This window comes from Hippopotamus amphibius, chromosome 4 (genome assembly GCF_030028045.1).
Source record: "Hippopotamus amphibius kiboko isolate mHipAmp2 chromosome 4, mHipAmp2.hap2, whole genome shotgun sequence".
NCBI lineage: Eukaryota > Metazoa > Chordata > Mammalia > Artiodactyla > Hippopotamidae > Hippopotamus > Hippopotamus amphibius.
The window spans coordinates 152910735-152934556 of record NC_080189.1 but is presented as its reverse complement, the minus strand read 5'-3'; the positions used below and the strand labels follow the sequence as shown (position 1 = coordinate 152934556).

Sequence of the window (23822 nt, the reverse complement as noted above, 5' to 3'; positions counted from 1 at the left end):
TTTTATTCTCACTGCTCTGTCTAATCCAATTGACTTGGAAAATCTTTCAGGACTGCCAAAGCACAGAGGGCCTAAATGAGAACAGAGGTGGCTTTCTTGAAACAGAATGTGGATTACACACTCAGTTAACTCAGTTGGTAGAACATGAAACTAATTGTCTCAAGACTGCAGAGCCTGTTATTTTTGTGGACAAGAGAGGAAAGATATGAGTTAAATTGGAATTAGCTTAACTGTTAATAGCCTCAGTTAACTGTGATCCTTTGGACACCCTGAACTTCAGTGTCCTCTTCTGTAAAGTGACAGAGACTTATCGCTTGTTTAAAATCCCATCTAATGCCCAAAATCTATGATTTCATGTGAAGTTTTCCAGTCCAAAAGTACATTTTAAAAATTCCACCTTTAAAGCCACCTTTAAAAATGTAAATGTCCCTTGGGAGAGGGAAGATTTTTTTTTTTTTTTTTTTTTTTTTAGTTTGGTTGGCTTACTTTACTCATTATACCATACGAGGGATTCCTACAGGTCATGTAGTGTTTTGTAACAAATCATCTTTCCCCCTATTGACATGAGATAAGAAATTAATGACAACTTAATCAAAGAAAAGATCTGAAGATCTCAGGGACTACAATATGATCCAGTGGTATCATACTGACACAAGACAGGGTGTCAAGAAACCTGGGACTTTGGAATTAACTCATGCAATATCTGAGACTCTGTCAAATCTCAGGTATTGTGTTAGGTGATCAAAATGAAAGGAAGATGACACAGTCCTGGGCCTCAAAGAGCTCACAATTTGGTAAGGGAGATTAATAGCTGGGTAAACAAACAATTACAACATAGTTCGATAAGTGCTATGATAGAGGTAAGAGAGCCTGAACAATGATTCTCAAACCTGGCTGCACATAAGAATTTCCTGGGGAGCTTTTTAAAAAATACAGATGCTTTTGCCCTCTCTCTCAGAGATCATAATTTAAATGATCTGGAAAGGGGCTTAATGAATTGGTGTTTTTAAAATCTCCCAAGGATATCAACTAGGATTGAGAATTACTGGGATAGAAGAAGGGTACCAAACTTGGTCCTTAGAATAAATAGGCAATGGTCAAGCAGACAAGAAGAGAAGAGTCTTTCAGGCAGAAGAACAGCTTTGTGCAAAGGCATGGAGCTAATAGAACTCACGGTGCATCAGGAGGACTGCAACTAGTTCTGTACATCTCACTTTAGGTGTATCAGGGAAGGGGGTTACAGTGAAAGATGAGACTGGGGATGTAGGCAAGAAGCAGATCATTATGTGTTTTGTGAAGGAGTCTAGACTTTATACCAAAGTCAAGGGGAAATCAGTAGGGAAGTGACATGATCTCATTTCTCTTTTAGAAAAGATAGTTTTGGTGATGCTGTGGAAGATGGGTCAGACAGGCTGGAAGCAGGGAAACTAATTAAGAGGCTGTGGTAATCCAGGCAGGAAAGAGAGCCTGAACTAAAATAGTGGTACTAGGAGAGTACTAGATATTCAAGGAATAGATAACTAGGCGGCAGTATCAACAGGACAGATGGATGTGGTGGATGGAAGAGTAAGAGGAGTCTACAGAGTATTATTTCCTTATTTTGTAACTCTTTTGCTCATTTGCCAGTGGAGGATCTGCCCAGAATTAAACACTTCAGAGGTGGAGAGGAACAGGTTTTTATGGACTTGTTAACAGTATACGATGTGGTTTGAATCTAGTCATTTCAAAAATCAAAAGCTATCAAAATAATCAGAGGCTGTTTACAATCCCTAAATGACTAAATTCCTGACATGCTTAAGGCCAAGCATCCAACTAGCATTCCCAACCATTTTGGAGGGGGGAAGGAGTGGAAAGAGCAGTAAAACAAAGGTTTGAGAGATTTTAACTAACACAAAAGGCTGTGCCTAGTCTTTAAATCTGTCCAAAGCAAATGGAGTGAAAGCTTTCTAATCCTTCAGTGCTTCGTCTGGCCTTGACCTCAGAAAAAAGAGCCTCCCTCTTCCATCATCAAATCGACTTCCTTTAGCTCCTTGTTGTTCTGTGTATGTCTTTGATCCCAGAATCCTCTAAGACAGGAAAAAGACAAAAATGACAGCTAAAACACCAAGTGTCCTGGTACTTACTTTGTAAATCCTCTAAAAATATTAAATATGCATTAACAAATGCATTCCAAAATTCTACACCCACTATCTATGCAAGCCTTTGAAATGATTTCGAAAATCAAAGTAATTCTCACCACATTAGATTTATTTTTGCCAGTAGTTTCTCTGCTCATAGTTGTAGTGTCCATGGCACCTGATGGGGAAAATTAGGAAAATGAGAGCTTTCTCTGAGTAAAAAAAACCTAGTTTTGAGTTGCAAGGCTATTAGCATATCATTGTAGGACTGACTCTGGTATTATTAGCATTGATGTGGATTTTCTAATTGTTTTAGAAAATAACTTCATCAAACAATATTTTTAAAGTCAAAGTGGCAAAACTTTTTTTCTGTTGAGAGCTCATGTCCCACAGGAAAAAAAAAATCATTTGAGGATTACATCAAGTAAAAACAATTTTATTTGCGAGCCTACAAAGTGTGCTTCCAATTCAACTTTTAAATGAAGAAATGAGATAAGTGACGCCATATCTGCACACCCTCTGATAACTTAGATACACACTCCACAAAAATGGCCAACCGTGGACAACAGAGAACAAACAAAAGATAAAGATGGGAATGGGGAGAAGAAAGAGGAGGCAGAGAGAAAGATCAGCACAGACTAAGAGAGGAAGGGAGACGGGAGGCTTTACTGCCTTTTTATTAAGGGGAAAGAGGGAGGATGGAAGGGAGCTAAACAGGCTCTGTGGTGAGTCTGTCCTAGGTGAGGGTTGTCAGACTAAAATCTGGACACCCAGTTAAACCTGAATTTCAATAGACACCAAATAATTTTTAGTATAAGTATGTCCCATACTTGGGGCATATTTAAACTCAAAATTTATTGTTTATCTGCAATTCAAACTTAACTGGGAATCTTCTTTCTATTAACTAAATATGGCAACCTAATCCTAGACAACCTTCTGCTCTCCTGAGTGTGTGGTGCATAAAAGTTTAGAAGCTATTGTCACTTACTGAAATAATCATACTATTAGTAACGGTACAGTTTACTTTCTTTTTCAACCTTCAAAATTTATGTTTAGGAAAGAAGACTTTTGTTCTCTCCGGACATCTGTGGGATTTTATAAGAAGTGAAAGAATGACCTAGTTTAGAAATTAACTTCATGACCTACTAATACCATGAACCTAATGCTGACATTCAAAAGGTTCAAGTTGCTGCAAAGCTTTAAAAATCCTGTATTTGAGAGCAATGTTATTTATCAAGGACCGGGATTTGAGCTAGCTGCAGGTTTCCGCCCCTGCCTTTCAGAGTTTTAGCTTAACACTATTATTTTCCTTTCAGCAGCACCTGCTGGAGTATATTTCAGCCATCAGGAAGAGTAACACTAAACTGAAGTAAAGGTTAAAGCTAGGGAGAATGACTTGCTTTCAGAACAGAGGGAGTTATAGAATAAATAAGGTCTCAAGAGTATTCATTTCCCATTGCACTGGGCTTTCATCTGAATTTATAAATGTAGCAAAATATTCACACGCAACCTTCAGCTTCTTAAAAGAGCTCAAGGAAATGCTAAGAGTTGGGGTGGGGGTTAGGGGGTGGGGTAGGGGAGGAGAGAAAAGCAAGGCTGTCAGAATTAAATGTCTTTTCACCAGTTCTATTATTACGGAAGATAAACCTCTCCTTTAAGCACTAGTAGGTGTGATGGGAAACTCAGCTGAATTTAAAGATTGCTTCAAGCCTGTGCTCTCTAAGATAGGTAACTGCCAAAGGTCAAGAACTGCTCTCTTAACTCTACAGAAGCTTAGGAAGTGCTGCCACACACGCTGGGTTAAATTGTAATTTTATACTGGTCTGGAAGTAAGTCCCCTCAAATGTGACCCTTGTCTGGAAAGATCAAAAGGAAAGACTCCACCCTGGGCACAAAATATTTTTCTCCTCTGTAAGACGAGGTGATGCAGTATGCTGAACAGATGAGACTGACAACGACAATGCTACAACCTGGCCCTCAAGGGATTTTGCAAGTTGGGATTGCTTGCAGTGTTACAAAGTCAGTGTTAACACAGGATTATATTTTGCCAACCAAATAGATCACACTACTGCAATGCAGCCAACCAGCACACAGGACAATTGATGTGGGAGGAGGAATCCTTGGCGAGGAGCAATGGGAAAAAACATTCCCTCTACTTGGAAATGCCTGTAACAGAAGGGCCTGTACCCTGATTTGCTGGAAGAGGTGTCCAAAATTACATTCCATCCTTCCTTTAAGACATGTTTGTGAAATTTCAATTCTTTTGAAACTAGAGGAAAAGAAACATTATCCAGGAACACTATTAAGTATTTAAACTTCAAAAAATTACCACCTTGCACAATTGCCTGATTTTTTAAAAATTCCTTGCCCTAATCGCCTGATTTATCTGTGGTAGAAAAAAAACAAGCAGTGTTAGATAGGGTTTGTGGAGGGCAGGACAGTGGCTGTTTTTGGCATGGAGGACACTGTGGTTCATGGAGTGGAATAATAGGTGCAGATTTTGCCCCAGAATACTGAATTTAATATGGTATAATCAAGGTTGCCAGTAATACACCTCAGTGTCACAAAGCATGGCAGAAAACACCAATAGGTTTTTCAATTTTTTCATTTGGCATGTAAATGTAGCATATTTTGTCCTAAGGTCAATAGAAGACCAATAGCTCCGGCAGTTTCCTGAATTACCACCATTTGTGGACTAGAGGCCTGGATGTGATTGGTGCCATCTACTGGGATAAATGCAGAATTACAAATCTGTCAATCCCTTTTGGAACTAGTATTTCTTTTATTACTGAACAAATTAATGTTGGGGTATGATTATTTATTGGGAGGATTATACATTAAACAAGTGATAAGCTTGGATTCAAATCATGGCCTTTAGCGGTAGAAGAATCATCAGAAATCACATACTGGAATACTGTCACTTTATAGCATATTTTAGGAGGAGAGCTTTGGATATGCGGTCAGAAGCCTGGCTTCTCTGAACTAGTTCCTTGTTCTATAATACCTACCCCATATAGTCATTGTGAGGGTTTCACAAAACAATGTTTTCAACATGCTCTGTAATATGTTATGTTTGTTTTAGATAAAGAGAAACACTGAAGCAAAATAACTAGTCCAGGTCATCTAAATGGTTAGCCTCAGAGTAAGGTCTGCTACTCATATATCTGACTCTAAATCCAGTGCTTTCCCCTGTAAATTGCTATTGCCCAAAATTTGATGGTGAGATTATTTTAGGAGGCAACTGCAATAAATTTAGGAGGTGCTGGAACACAGCATTAAATACTATAAATCACAGGGAGAAAATTATTCCTTTTTTGGTTCTTTCAAACTTGATGCCTTGATGGCATCAAGGGAAAAAGTTTCCCTTTGGTGCTGGTTTTCTTTAAAACTCTCTACATCTTGTTAATCTCACTTCCTAATAAAGATAAAACAAGCCTTAGGCTTCAGCATCATGTTAGAATACTAAAATTTTTTTTTCTGTACACTTATTATGTTTCCTTTCTATTATAGAAAACCACATTTGTTTTTCATTTAAAACAGCAATACAGTTTTATTTCCAAGGGCATTTAAGAAATAAGAAATCCATGTAAACAGAAAAATACCAAATAAACGATAGTCCAAGTGACACAGAAGTTGGGAAACACTGAGCACCACCAAACCATCTCCCTATCATATCACTGTTGGTAATAATATCTTAATATAATTACTTTAAAAATCCCTCAATGAAGAAAACTAATATTTCTTTTGTTTTATTTTCAATAATTAAGCACTAGGTTATAAATAGGTCAATATAACCAAAATCTAGGACTTTGATTTCAGATCCACTTGGGCTCAAACTCAGAGATTTTGTATATGTGTGTGTCAGAAAATGAAACTGGCCTACAAACAGTGCTCAATCATGTGCAGTTAATAACATACAAGCAATGGTCGTGCATGCCTGTGGCTACATGCACTTGTGGTAATTGAACAGTTTAGTGCCCTATAGCTTAATACTCCAGAAGCATGAACAGAGAGAAGAGAAAAGAGGATGTTGATCTGTGGGCTATTCTAGCTCAGAGTTCAACGATTCAGTGTTCTGCAAGCAAGAGAAAAAAAAAAATCTTCTGAGGTGATCATGTTGAATGGAACCCTTCACTATTTTTTATCTCGGCTTGATTTGAATCCAGAACGAAAAGATTTTTGGCTCCTTACTCTATGGATCCCTTGAGATGACTTTCAGCTGATTTTAAATGAAATAAGACATGGATCTCTTACCCTCGTCACCCTCCCCTCCTCTATCTTTTTAATTCATGTCTTAATGACTTTATATTGTTTCTGGTTGTATTCAGTGTTCTTATTGGAGAAGAAAACCTCAAGCTTTCTGCTTTCCAATTCTTATCAAAACAACAGTTAAGAGAAAAACGTGAATGGAACACTGGCTGAAGAATAGGTCATTCCTCCAATCTTCTAGATTTTCTAAGTTTTAAATATGCATCAAGTCAGACCAACAGAGTGCTATGGACCTGGACCAAATCATCGTTAGCTCATGCTTCGCTTTGCAAAAATTTCAAATCAGTAATTTCTTGTCATATTGTGCCAAGGAACAGATAAGAAAAAGCCTAGGAAATTTAGATTCTGAATTCACTTTAGAAATATTGTTGAGGACATTAGCTACTGTGACACACATAGAGTGTCCTGTCCCCATGAGGAGGATCTGGGGGAGAAATTTCTGCCTTATTTCAGTACCAGTAAAAGCTATGTTTCTTCTGAGCAGTTGGTTTATTTTTATTTTGTGGACACCATAAATCCATGTCTCTTTTTCTGGGGAATGCAGAACCAAGTTTGAAGCCTACCAGTACCAACTATAGCAATTTCATTATACGTTTTCATGTATTTACCTGGCTTGAACTTATTTTCCCTTTGTCTTGATTTAGTCATCTATTTATTTGCTCTTTGTGCTGTGTGTGGTTTTATAAGCTATTCAAGCCCTTATGGAATAAGATTGAGAAGAAATTAAAGACATACATATTAATACTGATAAAACATTGGCATCCCTTAGCTGTGATTTCTTACTGCATGTCTCTTTTCTAAATTACAGAGTTCAGGTTCATAGATCCATGAAAATTTAAGAACCCTTTCTTGCTGACCCTCAGGAACCATTCCTTTATCTTTTTATGGTAAGCTACATGATTTCCTCTAATGATGCCATAAATTCTTTGGGGTAGGGAAATGCTGAAACTCCCAGAGGAATATTTGGATTGGTGAAACTCACGAACGTTGTCAGATGTCTCTTTGGCCTTCTATTCTGAAGTAGCAGAATCTATTCCAAAAAGATTTGTGAGATCAAGCTACTGTAATTCCCAGGAAGGGGAAGCAGGTGAGGAGAAAACTAATATTTTATCAGGTGTCATCTGTGTGTGCTAAGTACACAATATACTACTCAGTCTTTACAAGGGAAAATTTTATTTCCTCTAGAGGAATCCTTATCTTTTTTAAAAAATAAATTTATTTATTTATTTATTGGCTGTGTTGGGTCTTTGTTGCTGCACATGGGCTTTCTCTAGTTGTGGTGAGCGGGGGCTACTGTTCATTGTGGTGCATGGGCTTCTCATTTCTGTGGCTTCTCTCGTGGAGTATGGGCTCTAGGTGCATAGGCTTCAGTAGTTGCGGCACATGGGCTCAATAGTTGTGGCTCAAGGGCTTAGCTGCTCTGTGGCATCTGGGATCTTCCCGGGGCAGGGATTGAACCCGTGTCCACTGCATTGGCAGGCGGATTCTTAGCCACTGCACCACCAGGGAAGTCTGGAATCCTTATCTTGATACAAGAGGTTCAGTGTAGTAATAATGGTGATGATAGTAATAACTTTTATTATAACCCTACTAACTAACTTACTGTGTGCCAGGCACTGTATTATCACTTTACAAGTAATGGGATCTCCAATGTAAGACAAGACAAACTGTGTACCTATGATAATCTAACTACCTTGGGACCCAGGAAGATTCAAAAATGCTTGCTTTGGTTCAAAATTCTGCTGTATGTACAGCGATAACTTTAGATCATTGGCCTTCTGATAGTTCTTCAAGGCTTCAATTCTCAGCTCAATCACTTTGCCATTAAAGTCACTCTATAAGAGAACATTTTTCAAAACTACTCATATAGTATTGGCTTCTCTAACTCCACTATTACCTGAATCCTTTTTACTCAGAAGTTTAAAAATGATCTTATCACGCTCAGCCTTTAAAAGTGGGCAGAAAGTATTTGTGATTTTTTTTTTCCCATTTCAAATACAGCAAGATCAAGATCATAAGGAAAAAAGTGCTATACTCAAGGTGAAGCTGGAGATAGGTCTCTCCAATCACCTTCCCACAAAACATTTCTTTTAGCATGACAACTGGTAATCCAGTTGAGAGGATCAGTTTTACCATTAGGAAACTAAAAGCCTCTATATTACATGAATGAAATTGTACCCTATGTCCAGCCTTGGAAGACTTTGTACCTGAATGATGTTGACTTGTTCCTGATACCTGACCCATTCCACTTTCCTCTGTTGCTTTTCCTGGTGGAAGAAAGAGCCTCTGGTAACAAAGTAAATTGAGATCAGAAATCAGTTTTCTCAACATGCTGCAAAGACTTTGTAGCAAAATTATAGTGTCATAGATTCACTCATATATTGGTTTCAACTGCACAGTCCTCTTAATTGGCTCCACCTGTACAACCCACTCTCAAAAGCTAAAAGCTAAATGAATAGGATCATTTTCTATCAATGAGTGGGTTGTGGAAAGATTAGATACAAGCATAATATCTGTAAATAAATGTTCAAAAACAAATTAACAAGTGTTTTGACATCACATAACTATTTCGAAGTTGTCATTATTGGTACAGCTTTTCCGACTTTGCCCTAGCTATCATGATTTACCAGAAACACGCAGTGTCACTCTGACTCAAATGTAATATCCCAAGGGAACCAATCTCCTATAAAATTTTGTATCCGTTCAGGAGCACACTTAGGTAGATCATTGCTGCATTAAAGATTTCTAATCTATCAGCTCTAAAAGCCACTACTTTCAGAAAGATCATACTACCTTCTTTATTTCCTTCACTTTCTCTGCATACAGTGTCTCCAGTTCATTCTTGGTCTTCCTAGATGATGAGGGGGTTTTAGGAGCCTGGGAAGAAAGAAGAGAGCTAAAGGAATAGGAGGTCCCAGGAAAGAAATGCAATGTCTCCGCAGACAGTAAGTCCAATATACCCTTAAGGCCCATATTCTACCTATATGTCTACCCTAATCAGTCCCGATTGTCAACAGGCTGTTTCCATCTGTGTGGCATCAACAACTTTGAAATTCTAAGCACCATGCAGTCCACTTGCCTTTCTGTCCTGTACGTCTGCTTTGTTCTTTATTAGCAGTGCTTTTGGTTGATCGCCAAGTTCTTCCATGTTGAATGTCTGCAGAGATATTTTGGCAAAGTGTCAAATTACTGGGACTTCATAAGGGAAGTGGAAAGCCAATAGGGGCAAAGGCTTTTGGCTCCTGCCAGTCAGAAACCTCTCAGGACCTGATATGAAAAATGTACTACCAAAGGAAGTTCAGAATGGCGTGAGCCCTTCCATCTGGTCTTTTGAGAGAACCTTATAATAGTAAAAACTATTATCTGAACTTTTATTATATGGCAATCACTACTGTAAGCTACTTACTACATTACTTATTTATGCTACTACATTACAAACATTCTCATTTAATCCTTGCAGGACTATTCTTATTTCCATTTTATAGGTAAGAAAACTGAGACTTAGAGAGGTTATGTCATTTGTTTAGGGTCACTCCAGTAGGAAAGTACAGAGCTGGAAATCAAACCAGATCTCTTCGACTCTGAAGCCTGTCTTCTTAACCACTAGGCATATGACCTTGTCTCTCTATTTCTCATTGTCTAAAAGTATGGAGAGGGAAAGTCAATCACAAGCTCAGGTATATGGACATCCCTTATACAAAGTCTTTTGGGAGCTCTGGAGAAACTGGATTTTGACAGAGTAATGGTGCTGGCATATTTCCTATCACCAGGACTCAAGAATCAGAAACTAAAACTTCTCACACAAGAATTGATCTGTAGCTGCCACTGAGAACTAGGAGCAGATCTCAGTACAAATGCAGGGTTTGATAGTATCATAATTGTTTGTGGAAAGGTGAGATAGAAAAAGCAGTCAGAGATCACACTCACACCTGTTTATATCACAAGACAATCTGCTATTCTAGTCTCATAATTTGTGAAAAAGCACTTGGATCCCAAAGGCTTAGTCCATGAAGGAATTTCTACCCCTGTTTGGTTTCCCAGCAAAAGGCTATACTATTTTTATACTAAACAACGCTGTGATTGTTGCAAAGTCATAGGGGAATTAGAATTAGCTATTTGTTCATTCAACTTGCATTTATCAATTGTCTACTACGTGGCAAGCATTGTGCTACATGCTAGAGATTCCAAGCTGAAAAAAGCAATCAAGATACTGGAGAAGCATGTATTCCAGAGCAGGGCAGGGAGACAAGAAACAAATAACATAATAATACCACAATAAAATAAAAATAATAATGAGCTTATATTATAAAAAGTGCTATGGAAGACATGAACAGAATTGTATAGTAGAAAATAGGGGACTTCCCTGGTGGTGCAGTGGGTAAGAATCCGCCTGCCAATGCAGGGGACATGGGTTCGATCCCTGGGCGGGGAAGATCCCACACGCAGCAGAGCAACTAAGCCCGTGCACCACAACTACTGAGTCTGAGCTCTAGAGCCTGTGAGCCACAACTGCTGTGCCTACATGCTACAACTAGTGAAGCCCATCACCTAGAGCCCATACTCTGCAACAAGAGAAGCCACCTCAACGAGAAGCCTGTGCACCACAACGACGAGTAGCCCCCACTTGCCCCAACTAGAGAAAGCCTGTGCGCAGAAATGAAGACTCAATGCAGCCAAAATAAATAAATAAATAAATAAATAAAAGAAAGTGGGGGGGGAGGGGATGATTCCCTTTCTCTTTTTCAAATGGGGTGAATAAGGAGGTGACATTTAAGTGGAGACCTAAAGGACAAGAATGAGCCAATTATAAGAAAATAGCATTACAGCCCAGGAATAATGCAAAAGAAAAAGCAAAAGCCTTGAGAAAGGAAAGTTCTTAGCATGTGGAGGCCAGTGCGGGAGGGGAGGACTTCTATGAGAGGAGACTAGAAAGGTAGGCAAGAGCCAGATTATGCCACAATAAGGAATGGCTGCAAAGGGTTTTCATAAGACTTGATTGTTTTAAATAAGATCAAAGAATGAATTGGAATGAGGCATGGGTGGGATCAGAGACATGAAAAAATGAGGATGTGGACCAGAAAAAAGGGAAGTTTCTTTGCATTATGGTTTGTAAGACAGACACTTTCAAGAGATCCTTAGAGGCACACACACCTTGTTCCATAGAATCTCCATTTCATTCCAAAGCATCTTGTTTTTCCTTTCCTGTTGGAGGGGAAAAACCAAACAAACAGAAATATGTTTGTCTAGTCATTGGAAGAAATTACTAATAGGTGGACTAGGGGGCAGGGGCATGGTAAACCACAGAGGAAGGCACTAAATGGGCCTGGCCCCAACCCCAGGAACATGAGAGATGAGCTTGATGCTGATGATAAAAAACAATAACAGTTTGGAATTGTAACTCTCATTATGGTAATTGTGGTGTATTGATATGGTAGTGAGTTCCTCACGATCGAAACACTTAAGATGTTCTGATTAGATGGCAGTTTCTTTGGGGCTTAGACCACTGATTTCTAATTTTTAAGATCCTTTACATTGTTGATTTTGAAACACCTTGAAAGAATCTCTCAGAGCAAACTCCTTCCTTTCTTTTACTTTGGTATTTTCTATTTCTTTTGAAATGCGAGGGGTCAATATGCTTGTATTCATTAACCTTTAGATGAAAAGTTTTTCTAAAAGTCAGAGAAATAGAATTTTCGCTAGCTAGTTCTTACTCTTCCCAACAATTCACCTGACTCCCTTCGGTTCACCCAGGACTTTCTAGATCAAGAACCTATAGATGTCGGACCCCAGTGCTGGAGATGAGCACTCTGTCTGACACCAGTGGAACTGAGAGCCCTGTTCAGAAGGCCATTCCCTGGAGGGCCCAGCAACCTCTCACCAGATTCTGCTTCATCTCTTCTGCTTCCTTAATGAGCTCGATGACTGAGGACTCATCATTTCCCTTCCCTGTCATGATCTGCATCATGATCTGTAGACTAGAAAGAAGAGATACCATAAAACATAATACTTCCTAAAGAGAAATATTATTAAGTAGTCAAAAACTACTCTACCATGAGGGGGAGATGGCAGCTGAAATTACAGGAGTTACGGAAGTCCTTCTGGACATAGAAGATCTCCAAAAGACAATTTCATTCCTAATCAACATTTGCCTTAGGTATGTGCTCTATAATGAATTCTGTGTTCTGTAATGCTCAAAACTTAGGTCTCCAACAGCTAGTGAAACTCCTCTCCACCCCTTCAGAAGAAAGTTTTGGTGTATGACTTTTGGGGTAGAAAGGGGCATTGTTTTTTGTTTTGGGTTTGTTTTTTTTTTTTTTTTTTCACCTCTGTGAAGAAGGAGGTTGAAGAACCTGTTGTCTTAAGGATAAATCTCAGAATTATTCCTTACCCCATCTCTGTCCATATCCCCTACTTTGCTTCTCCATATAAAAATATTTGATCCCCTCCTGTCTCATTACCAAGCAAAAAGCTTGCTGCCTGACGTAGAAGCCAATACAGTGGCACAGGCTTTTGAGAAAAGAAAAAAGTTTATTGTGGGGTCAACCAGCAAGGAGACAGGAGGTACACTTCAATGCAGTCAAACTTTATGAGTTGGGGGGATGGGGTTTGGAATGCAGAAGCACTGACAGGACTTTGGAACTTGACCATTTGCGGTAAGCTTCAGCTACCTCCTGAATCACTGCCCAGTTGCCAGCTGCAAGTCCTAGCTCCAAAACTGAATATTCATCTACTCCAATACTTGGACATTAGTCTGAGGCTTGGACAGTCTTCTATAAACACCTCTATCACCAGGACAAGCAACCCCAAAAGCTTGGACAACCATGAGGAAACAAAGAAACACCATGCAGGCAAAGGAGCAGGAAAAAAACCCACAAGACCAAATAAATGAGGAGGAAATAGGAAAAATGCCTGAAAAAGAATTTAGAGTAATGATAGTAAAAATGATACAAAATCTCGATAACAAAATAGAGAAAGTACAAGAAACAGTTCATAAGAACTCAGAAAAACAAACAGCAATGGATAACAAAATAACTGAAATTAAAAATACTCTAGATGCTATAACCAGCAGAATGACTGAGGCAGAAGAACGAATAAGTGAGTTGGAAGATAGAATGGGAGAAATAAACGCCACAGAGCAGGAAAAAGATAAAAAAATAAAAAGACTAGAAGACAGCCTCAGAGACCTCAGTGATAACCTTAAACGTACCAACATTCGAATTATTGGCATCCCAGAAGAAGAAGAAAACAAGAAAGGGTCTGAGAAAATATTTGAAGAGGTTATAGTGGAAAACTTCCCCAACATGGGAAAGGAAATAATGAACCAAGTCCAAGAAGTACAGAGAGTCCCATACAGAATAAACCCAAGGAGAAATACACCAAGACACATATTAATCAAACTAACGACAATTAAACACAAAGAAAAAATATTAAAAGCAGCAAGAGAAAAGCAACAAACAACATATAAGGGAAAACCCATCAGGATAACAGCTGACCTTTCTACAGAAACTCTGCAGGCCAGAAGGGAATGGCAGGATATCCTGAAAGTCCTGAAAGAGAGAAACCTACAGCCAAGAATACTCTACCCAGCAAGAATCTCATTTAGATTTGAGGGAGAAATCAAAAGCTTTCCAGACAAGCAAAAGTTAAGAGAATTCAGCACCACCAAACCAGCCTTACAACAAGTGCTAAAGGAACTTCTCTAAGTAGGAAACACAAGAAAAGGAAAACACCTACAAATACAAACCCAAAACAATTAAGAAAATGGTAATTGGAACACACATGTCAATAATCACTTTAAATGTAAATGGACTAAATGCTCCAACCAAAAGACACAGACTGGCTGAATGGATACAAAAACAAGACCCTTCTATATGCTGCCTACAAGAAACCCACTTCAGACCAAGGGATACATATAGACTGAAAGTGAAGGGATGGAAAAAGATATTCCATGCAAATGGAAGTCAAAAGAAAGCTGGAGTAGCAATCCTCATATCAGACAAATTAGACTTGAAAGTAAAGACTATTAAAAGAGACAAGGAAGGGCACTACATAATGATCAAGGGATCCATCCAAGAAGAACATATCACAATGGTAAATATCTATGCCCCCAATATAGGAGCACCTCAATACATAAGGCAAATACTAACAGCTATAAAAGGGGACATCGACAGTAACACAATTATAGTGGGAGACTTGAACACCCCACTTACATCAATGGACAGATCATCCAAACAGAAAATAAATAAAGACACACAAGCTTTAAATGACAGATAAGACCATCTCGACTTAATTGATATTTATAGGACATTCCATCCAAAAACGACAGACTACACTTTCTTCTCAAGTGCACACGGAACATTTTCCAGGATAGATCACATCTTGGGTCACAAATCAAACCTCAGCAAATTCAAGAAAATTGAAATCATATCAAGCATCTTCTCAGACCACAACGCCATGAGACTAGATATCAATTACAGGAAAAAAACTGCAAAAAATACAAACACATGGAGGCTAAACAATTCACTCTTAAACAACCAAGGAATCACTACAGAAATCAAAGTGGAAATCAAAAAATATCTAGAAACAAATGACAACGAAAACACAACAACCCAAAACCTATGGGACGCAGCAAAAGCAGTTCTAAGAGGGAAGTTTATAGCAATACAGTCCTACCTTAAGAAACAAGAAAATGATCGAATAAACAACCTAACCTTACACCTCAAACAACTAGAGAAAGAAGAACAAAGAAACCCCAAAGCGAGCAGAAGGAAAGAAATCATAAAGAGCAGAGCAGAAATAAATGAAAAAGAAAGGAAAGAAACCATAAGAAAAATAAATAAAACTAAAAGCTGGTTCTTTGAGAAGATTAACAAAATTGATAAACCATTAGCCAGACTCATCAAGAAAAAAAGGGAGAAGATGCCAATCAACAGAATTAGAAATGAAAAAGGAGAAGTCACAACAGACACCTCAGAAATACAAAACATCATGAGAGACTACTACAAGCAACTATATGCCAATCAATTGGATAACCTGGAAGAAATGGATACATTCTTAGAAAAATACAATCTTCCAAGACTGAACCAGGAAGAAATAGAAACCATGAACAGACCAATCACAAGTACAGAAATTGAGGCAGTGATTAAAAATCTCCCAACACACAAAAGCCCAGGACCAGATGGATTCACTGGCGAATTCTATCAAACATTTCGAGAAGAGTTAACACCTATCCTTCTCAAACTCTTCCAAAATATTGCAGAAGGCGGAGCACTCCCAAACTCATTCTACGAGGCTACCATCACCCTGATACCAAAACCAGGCAAAGATGTCACAAAAAAAGAAAACTACAGACCAATATCACTGATGAATATAGATGCAAAAATCCTCAACAAAATACTAGCTAACAGACTGCAACAGCACATTAAAAAAATCATACACCACGATCAAGTGGGGTTTATCCCTGGGATGCAAGGATTCTTCAATATACGCAAATCAATCAACGTGATACATCATATCAACAAATTGAAGGATAAAAACCATATGATCATTTCAATAGATGCAGAAAAAGCTTTTGACAAAGTTCAACATCCATTTATGATAAAAGCTCTCCAGAAAATGGGCATAGAAGGAAATTACCTCAACATCATAAAAGCCATATATGACAAACCAAAAGCCAACATTGTTCTCAATGGAGAAAAACTGGAAGAATTCCCTCTAAGAACAGGAACAAGACAAGGGTGTCCACTCTCACCACTGTTATTCAACATAGTTTTGGAAGTGTTAGCCACAGCAATCAGAGAAGAAAAAGAAATTAAAGGAATCCAAATTGGAAAAGAAGAAGTAAAATTATCACTCTTTGCAGATGACATGATACTATATATAGAAAACCCTAAAGACTCTACCAGAAAACTGCTAGCACTCATTGATGAGTTTAGTAAAGTAGCAGGATACAAAATTAATGCACAGAAATCTCTTGCATTCCTATACACTAACAACGGAAGAGCAGAAAGAGAAATTAAGGAAACTCTCCCATTCACCATTGCAACAAAAAGAATAAAATACCTAGGAATAAACCTGCCTAAGGAGGCAAAAGATCTGTATGCAGAAAACTTTAAGACATTGATGAAAGAAATCAAAGACGACACAAACAGATGGAGGGACATACCATGTTCCTGGATTGGAAGAATCAACATTGTGAAAATGACAGTACTACCCAAAGCAATTTACAGATTTAATGCAATCCCGATCAGATTACCAATGGCATTTTTCACAGAACTAGAGCAAGAAATCTTACGATTTGTATGGAAACGCAAAAGACCCCGAATAGCCAAAGCAATCTTGAGAAGGAAAAATGGAGTAGGTGGAATCAGGCTTCCTGACTTCAAACTATACTACAAGGCCATAGTGATCAAGACAGTATGGTACTGGCACAAAAATAGAAAGGAAGATCAATGGAATAGAATAGAGAACTCAGAAGTAAGCCCAAACACATATGGGCACCTTATCTTTGACAAAGGAGGCACGAGTATACAATGGAAAAAAGACAGCCTCTTCAATAAGTGGTGCTGGGAAAATTGGACAGCAACATGTAAAAGAATGAACTTAGAACACTTCCTAACACCATACACAAAAATAAACTCCAAATGGATTAAAGACCTACATGTAAGGCCAGACACTATAAAACTCCTAGAGGAAAACATAGGCAGAACACTCTTTGACATACATCAAAGCAACATCCTTTTTGACCCACCTCCTAGAATCATGGAAATAAAATCAAGAATAAATGAACGGGACCTCATGAAACTTAAAAGCTTTTGCACAGCAAAAGAAACCATAAACAAGACTAAAAGGCAACCCTCAGAATGGGAAAAAATAATTGCCTATGAAACAACGGACAAAGGATTAACCTCCAAAATATACAAGCAGCTCAGGCAGCTTCACACCAAAAAAGCAAATAACCCAATCCACAAATGGGCAGAAGACCTAAATAGACATTTCTCCAAAGAAGACATACAGATGGCCAACAAACACATGAAAAGATGCTCAACATCACTAATCATCAGAGAAATGCAAGTCAAAGCCACAATGAGGTATCCCCTCACACCAATCAGAATGGCCATCATCACAAAGTCTGGAAACAACAAATGTTGGAGAGGGTGTGGAGAAAAGGGAACTCTCCTGCACTGTTGGTGGGACTGTAAGTTGGTACAGCCACTATGGAAAACAATTTGGAGGTTCCTTAAAAAACTACAAATAGAACTACCATATGATCCAGTCATCCCACTCCTGGGCATATACCCAAAGAAAACCATAATCCCAAAAGAAACTTGTACCATAATGTTTATTGCAGCACTCTTTACAATAGCCAGGACATGGAAGCAACCGAAATGCCCCTCAACAAATGAATGGATACAGAAGATGTGGCATATATATACAATGGAATATTACTCAGCTATAAAAAGGGATGAGATGGAGCTATATGTAATGAGGTGGATAGAACTACAATCTGTCATACATAGTGAAGTAAGTCAGAAAGAGAAGGACAAATATTGTATGCTAACTCACATATACGGAATCTAAAAATGGTACTGATGAACTCAGTGACAAGAACAGGGACGCAGATGCAGAGAATGGACTGGAGAACTCGAGGTTTGGGAGGGGGCGGGGGGTGAAGGGGAAACTGAGACGAAGCGAGAGAGTAGCACAGACATATATATACTACCAACTGTAAAATAGTCAGTGGGAAGTTGTTGTATAACAAAGGGAGTCCAACTCGAGGATGGAAGATGCCTTAGAGGACTGGGGCAGGGAGGGTGGAGGGGAGAAAAAAAAAAAATATTTGAGTTAGTTGGGGAACCCACTTATGGTAGCCTCTAGAGAATCAAGCCATCAAGAAGTTTCTGACAAAATCTGAATCAATATCAAATCAATGACTGTAAGAGAGGATATTCTTTAAAGATGTTAGTTAATTATGCTTATGTTCTTTGTACTTTTCCCTCTCTAATTATAAGTGGAGAAGCAAGGCTTTGTGTTCTCTTGCCCTGAGAAGGCTGAGTTTCTGGGTTGTAAACAGCTGGTACTTGACCATAATTTTCTGCCTGGCTTTTGTTCTCACAACTTTCTGCCTGGCTTTCACTCTCCAAAGGTCTGAGCTACCTGAGATGCTTGTGGTAAGGGTAGAGAATAAAGGTAGACACATTAAGGTGAGATTCTCTGAGACTAGAAAGGAAAAAGAGAGTTAGTGGATCCCAGGAACAGTGGGTGCCCTAGCAAAGTTAAGACTGCCTAGTACATTTGGTAATGCCAGACCCTAATCCAGAGGACTTTGATGCTCAGAAACTATTACCATTCCACTGCTTGGCACTGGAAGAGCAGAGTTATCTATCCTAAAGTGATTCCACAAACATGAATGAGAAGCTATCTGTGTGACCATGATAGACTGAGGATACTAAAGTCTCTTATCTGTTTCTTGGGAAGAAAAAGCTCTGTGAGATTAGCTGCGTCATATTTAATTCTACTAAAAGAAAAAGAATTAATTGCCACTGATTTTGTGGTTACATTCTTTTTAATTTATTATAGCTGAATGTCTAAACCTTTTAGAGAATGTAAATAATCATTGCTAAATCCTATGGATTAAAGTTCTCCTGCCTTTCCCCTTCTAGGAAATCCTGAGGAGGGAACCCTTACCTTCTTTGTTTTTCCTCCAAGTTAGACATCAACTTCTGGAATAACAGGTTGTTCTTATCTTCTAGAGGTTTTAGCATCTGTAGCAGTTCCTGCTTCCTTAGTTTTAAGTCCTCATTCAACTCCTTCAAGTAGTTGTCATCTGTTTTAGAACTTCTGTGGGAAGAGACACTATATTTGTCTTTAGACTGGGCTAATAATCGAGACCCTCTTTTCCCTCCTGGATATTTACCACTTGGCATCTTCCATCAAAGACTCACCTTGCTTTGGAGGATAAGTAAGATCCTGGAGAGTTTGAAGCACTTGTCATCTTGAAGGAAAACTTCTACTCTAAGAATAAAAAAGGTCTTCTTGAAAATATGTGCCTTCTTGTTCCTTTCAAGTTAAGTCATTTTTGTGCTGCTGTTCTTGAAACTCCTGTTGCATTGGACTGATTTTAGCTACAGGTTGAGGTCACAATGGTGCTAAGACCACAGATTTAACAGATCTTTTAAGTAACTCCAACATCAGTGACAGCTTGTTGACTGAAAATACTACTAACTACATCTGATCAGTTCTTGCCTTAGCTTTAACCAGTGCCAAAAGTTTTATTGTGAAGTCTTTGATTGAATAGGCTAGAACTATAACATATCTCTATTATGGAATTCCTATTGTGTTAGAAAATGATGGCTTGTCAAAAATAACTCATCAGCACTATCTTCCATGGCAATTGACCTCCATGGAATACCTCCTATCTGTAGGACAGAGCACTGGATTCTGTTAGTAAGGAAAAGATAAAGACAAAGCACCTACCTCTGGGAGTCTTAGGAGGAAGAGGGGATACCTTTAGGATACATTAAAAAAAAATAGAGGCCAAACTGGCAAATACAAGGTATGGGTATAATACTGAGTAATATAATACATGAGCCAATTGTCATTACTTGCCTATCTTTAAAACGTGATATATCACAATGGCAAGGTAGAATCATATTGGACATGTAACAAGAAGATATAATTTGTGAAAGATCATACTGTCAGTATGTCATTCCATATCCAAGTTCCTTCCTGAGAGGCTGTAATTCTAGACTTACCTCCAGATTCTGATTTTGCTTCCATTTTCCTCTCCTTATTAGAATCATGTTTCTCCTAGACCATAACATCTCCCAACCTCATCTATTCACTTAGTGACCAGAAGAGAACTCTGAGTTATACATTTGCTTCTTTATGCTCTCTTGGTTTTGTTTTTGTTTGTTTGTTTGCTGCACTGTGCAGCTTGTGGGATCTTAGTTCCCTGACTAGGGATCAAACTCAGGCCCACGCAGTGAAAACATAGTGTCCTAACCACTGGAGCACCAAGAGATTCCCTTTTATGTTATTTAAACATCCTATTAGGGCAATATTTTTAATGATGTTCTCAAATGTGAATTGTCATGTTAATTTCAAGTATTAACTGAGCCTTTTCAGGGATTTACTAGGGGCATTCTCCAAAATAACTTAAAGGCAGAGTATTGGGAAAGCTTAAAGGCAGAGTATTGTAGTCTTTTGGGAAACCTTAAAGGCAGAGTATTGTAATGAAAATAACACAAGATTTAGTTTGTCAGATCTTGTTTTGAATCTCAGCTTCACTGTGAGCAGTGGGCTGACTGTGAGCAAGTTACTATATTCTCTAAGTCCCAGTTTCCACTTTTATAAAAATGAGAATGGTAAATTAGAAGGTTTGTTGTGAGAATTCAGGTATTTACATTTTAGTGAATTTTTGGATGGTTTGGGTTTAGGGATTGTTTAATGTCCTAAGAGGTCGAGTACAAAAAAGCTGATTTATATTACGCTAATGAAGCTTAAGCTTCAGAGCCCTTTATTTTCACAGACCTCTTCCAAAGGCCCTGTGCCTCATTTTCTATTCATAATTTGTATTCTTTTTTGGAGAGAACTCCCCCAATTATATACACTTTAAGGTGTATTTAAGTATTTTCTACATCAAAATCTCTCTTTAGGCAGTCTTTACAAATACTTTTTCTAAAGCGTATATGTGTCACTTGTAAGTTTTATACGATAGCTAGTGTAATATGACATTAAATTAGAACAGCCATATCAAGTGAAACATAATGTAATTCACATTGGTTGCCCTAGGAGTTCCCATGAAAAGTTTGGATTGAATGAGGATGAGCAAACTCCACTCGGTTAAAAGAAGGAACAAAGTGACTAATTGCTGGTAGTGGCTTTTTAGACTGCAGATGTGGCAGGTGGTAGCAAATAGAGGACAAAAATGGCATTGATCACTAAAGCATGACCTCTTTAAATTTCATGTTGACATTTGGTTGGCAGAACTATGTTCGAATTTTAAAACATTTAATGCACAGGCAGCATCTCAACTCACCTTCCTTTCTGTCCTTGGTTGGGAATGACTGAAAGTAGAACACTTGCTATTCTGACGTGCTCTCTTCTACAGCCAATCAGCACCTTTAATTTCCTAACATTCTGATGCCTCTTTCTTCAACTTGGAATATGACTTCCAAGAAGAATATCTGTTCACAGACTTTAAGAGCTTCAAACAAACAAACAAACAAACAAACAAACAAAAACAACAGTATTAAAGGGGGAATAATTGACATACTACATTATCTCTGGGACAGAGGTAGGGAGGGTGAAGCTATAGTGTTAGAAGTGGAAAGGAAAGAAGTTGAACACTAATTTTTCCTGAGGTAGACGTTTAGGGCATCTGTTGATTGAGGGAGCATGGTAGGAAACTTTGGAAGAGTAATAACTTGAGGTTTGGAATAGCACCTGAGCAGTGGAAAAGAAACCCAACCAGGCAAGAGTGAAAGGGTTGCCAAGTAGTCCTAAGGGTTAAGGTCAGTTTGGGACTTGAAGATCTGTCATGGATGAATCAGCAGTCAGACGATTTCACCAGCAGTACTTGGCAAACTAGAAGCAGTAGCAGAGAGAGCAGATGGCTGTTTGATTCTGAGCTCGACTTGGCAGAATGGATGTGCAGAAGTTCAAGGGAGTAAGGAGGCTGAGAGTGCTGGTGAGAGTATCCATCAAAAGGTTGATCACCTTGTTCAGGTGATGCAGGGGAAAAAATGAAGAATCGGGTAGCTAGGGGAAAATCAAGAAGGGGCTGAATTTAAGGAGCTTGGGATGGAAGAACAAGAGGTTATGGTCGGTGAACATGAAATAAATGTAGAAATAAATAAATTGTAGAAGCTCATCATTATTTAGATAAATTCTAGTAGCAATTCATAATTTTTTTTTTTTTTGCTGTAAGCTTTCTGTTGCTTTCTGTCACTGCATAATATTCACTGAAATTCATGTGGTACCTCAAAATAGGCCTCATAACAAGCTATTCACAATGACCTCATGCAACATTATAGCATTTGATTTTAGTATCTGTTAAGAAAAAGTGTGATTGCTCTATAATTAGAGAACTCAGAGCAATAGCATTTTTGTGTTAGTTTTACCAGTAGAAAATCAGATTAGTTTAATTAAGCCAGGTCTCTAAGAGCAGAGGCAATTATTTTCACATTAAAGCAAAAAAAGAAAAAAGTTTTCCTATCCTCCTCACCCTCAGCTTTGGTTGTAGCAACAAAATTACAGAATTCCTCAGGGAAGAAACATGAGGACCTTCTGCTCATTTCTGACCCAGAGCCAGTTCAACCCCTGAGGAGATTATAAGAATTCCATTAACTAAAATGAGGAGAAAAGTGCTGGCAAAATCATAATAGCAAAACTTGCAGGCACTTCAAGATCACCCATGTCTCCCTGTGTTGTATGCTGGGACCATTTTGTGGTCTACTTCACTTTAATCTGTGCTCTAGCTGTCCCAGGCTAGGGTGTACCTACCTTTGGAGTGAATCCAGCTAGTTAAGAAGATGGAGATTAAATTTTGGAACTCTTGAATTCTCTGTTATTGTTGAGGTCTTTTTGAAAGTGAAGTATTCTCTCAATGTGTCCAAACACTTAGTACAATGGTCTTCAAACTGAGGTATGTGACCTTTCACAATGACTTTTCAGGAAATGTGGAAATGAGGGTAGTTTTCAAGGGACCATAATGTTGGTGTGGGGGTTAAATAGAGTGAATGATTATTAATGACTGAATTACAAATTCTTTTGCAGGTCATGGTTTCCAATCCTTGCTTTCAACAAAATCAAAGAATGACCTAATCAAATTGTCAGCTTAAATTTATTAAATATAAATTTTGATGATAAATTACTATATGGGTTTTGGCTTATAATTTAGAAGGAGTTCAAAGATCTGAGTGACACTACTATAACAAAGCACCTTCCATTCCTATCTGCTTATTTGTGTAAACAAGTTTTCTCAGTGAGTATTGTATGTAAAGCAAAAGATATGAATAAAATTGATGCTAAAGTCTGTCTTATTCTAGCCATAGATAATATTCACCTATGAATACAAAAATTAAATGCGGGGAAAACAGTCTACCCATCAAATTAACAGAAGCATTTCCAAAATAACTCATTATAATTAAAAATTATTATGAAAATGTCTGGTTTTTGTCACTGTGCACTACTAATAATTACAATGCTAATGCAATTCTGAAGAAATTTTAACATTTAGAAACAAGGTCACAGGAAATAAAAAAATAAAATTTCCATGTACATACATATTTTGCAGAGAAGAATGATGGGGTGATAAAAAAAAAGACTTCAAGCATAAAATACATTGCATTTGAATAAAATTCTGTGGGGGAAATGGGATGGAAATTTGAGTTTCAGGAGACAAAGGAGAAAATGTAAAAATTTTGAATGCGA

General features: G+C 38.1%; 1 protein-coding gene across 2 annotated transcripts; it reads right to left on the bottom strand.

The window, feature by feature from the left end:
• Nucleotides 1-1865: 1865 nt before the first annotated feature.
• Nucleotides 1866-21492, bottom strand: CCDC196 (coiled-coil domain containing 196). Of its 2 annotated transcripts, none has more exons than XM_057733073.1 (11): nucleotides 21427-21492; nucleotides 19331-19400; nucleotides 19074-19226; nucleotides 12265-12361; nucleotides 11538-11588; nucleotides 9466-9543; nucleotides 9180-9263; nucleotides 8594-8653; nucleotides 8080-8221; nucleotides 2237-2295; nucleotides 1866-2066 (listed from the first exon to the last, which is right to left on the bottom strand). In XM_057733073.1, exons 2-11 carry the CDS (start codon nucleotides 19378-19380, stop codon nucleotides 1947-1949), a joined length of 894 nt encoding a protein of 297 aa, XP_057589056.1. In that variant the 5' UTR covers nucleotides 19381-19400; nucleotides 21427-21492; the 3' UTR covers nucleotides 1866-1946. The 2 variants fall into 2 exon arrangements, with proteins under 2 accessions (XP_057589056.1, XP_057589057.1); XM_057733074.1 differs by having other exon boundaries at nucleotides 19331-19392; nucleotides 21427-21448.
• Nucleotides 21493-23822: the final 2330 nt, after the last annotated feature.

What these genes read in the sequence shown, in the direction of transcription:
- CCDC196 (XM_057733073.1), bottom strand. Translation starts at nt 19,380, where the DNA reads ATGACAAGTGCTTCAAACTCTCCAGGATCTTACTTATCCTCCAAAGCA. An exon ending in AAGAGATGAAGCAGAATCTG is followed by an intron (nt 11,589 to 12,264) that starts GTGAGAGGTTGC and finishes CCCCTCCAACAG; the next exon opens with GAAAGGAAAAACAAGATGCT. An exon ending in GCAAAAATAAATCTAATGTG is followed by an intron (nt 2,067 to 2,236) that starts GTGAGAATTACT and finishes TTCCTGTCTTAG; the next exon opens with AGGATTCTGGGATCAAAGAC.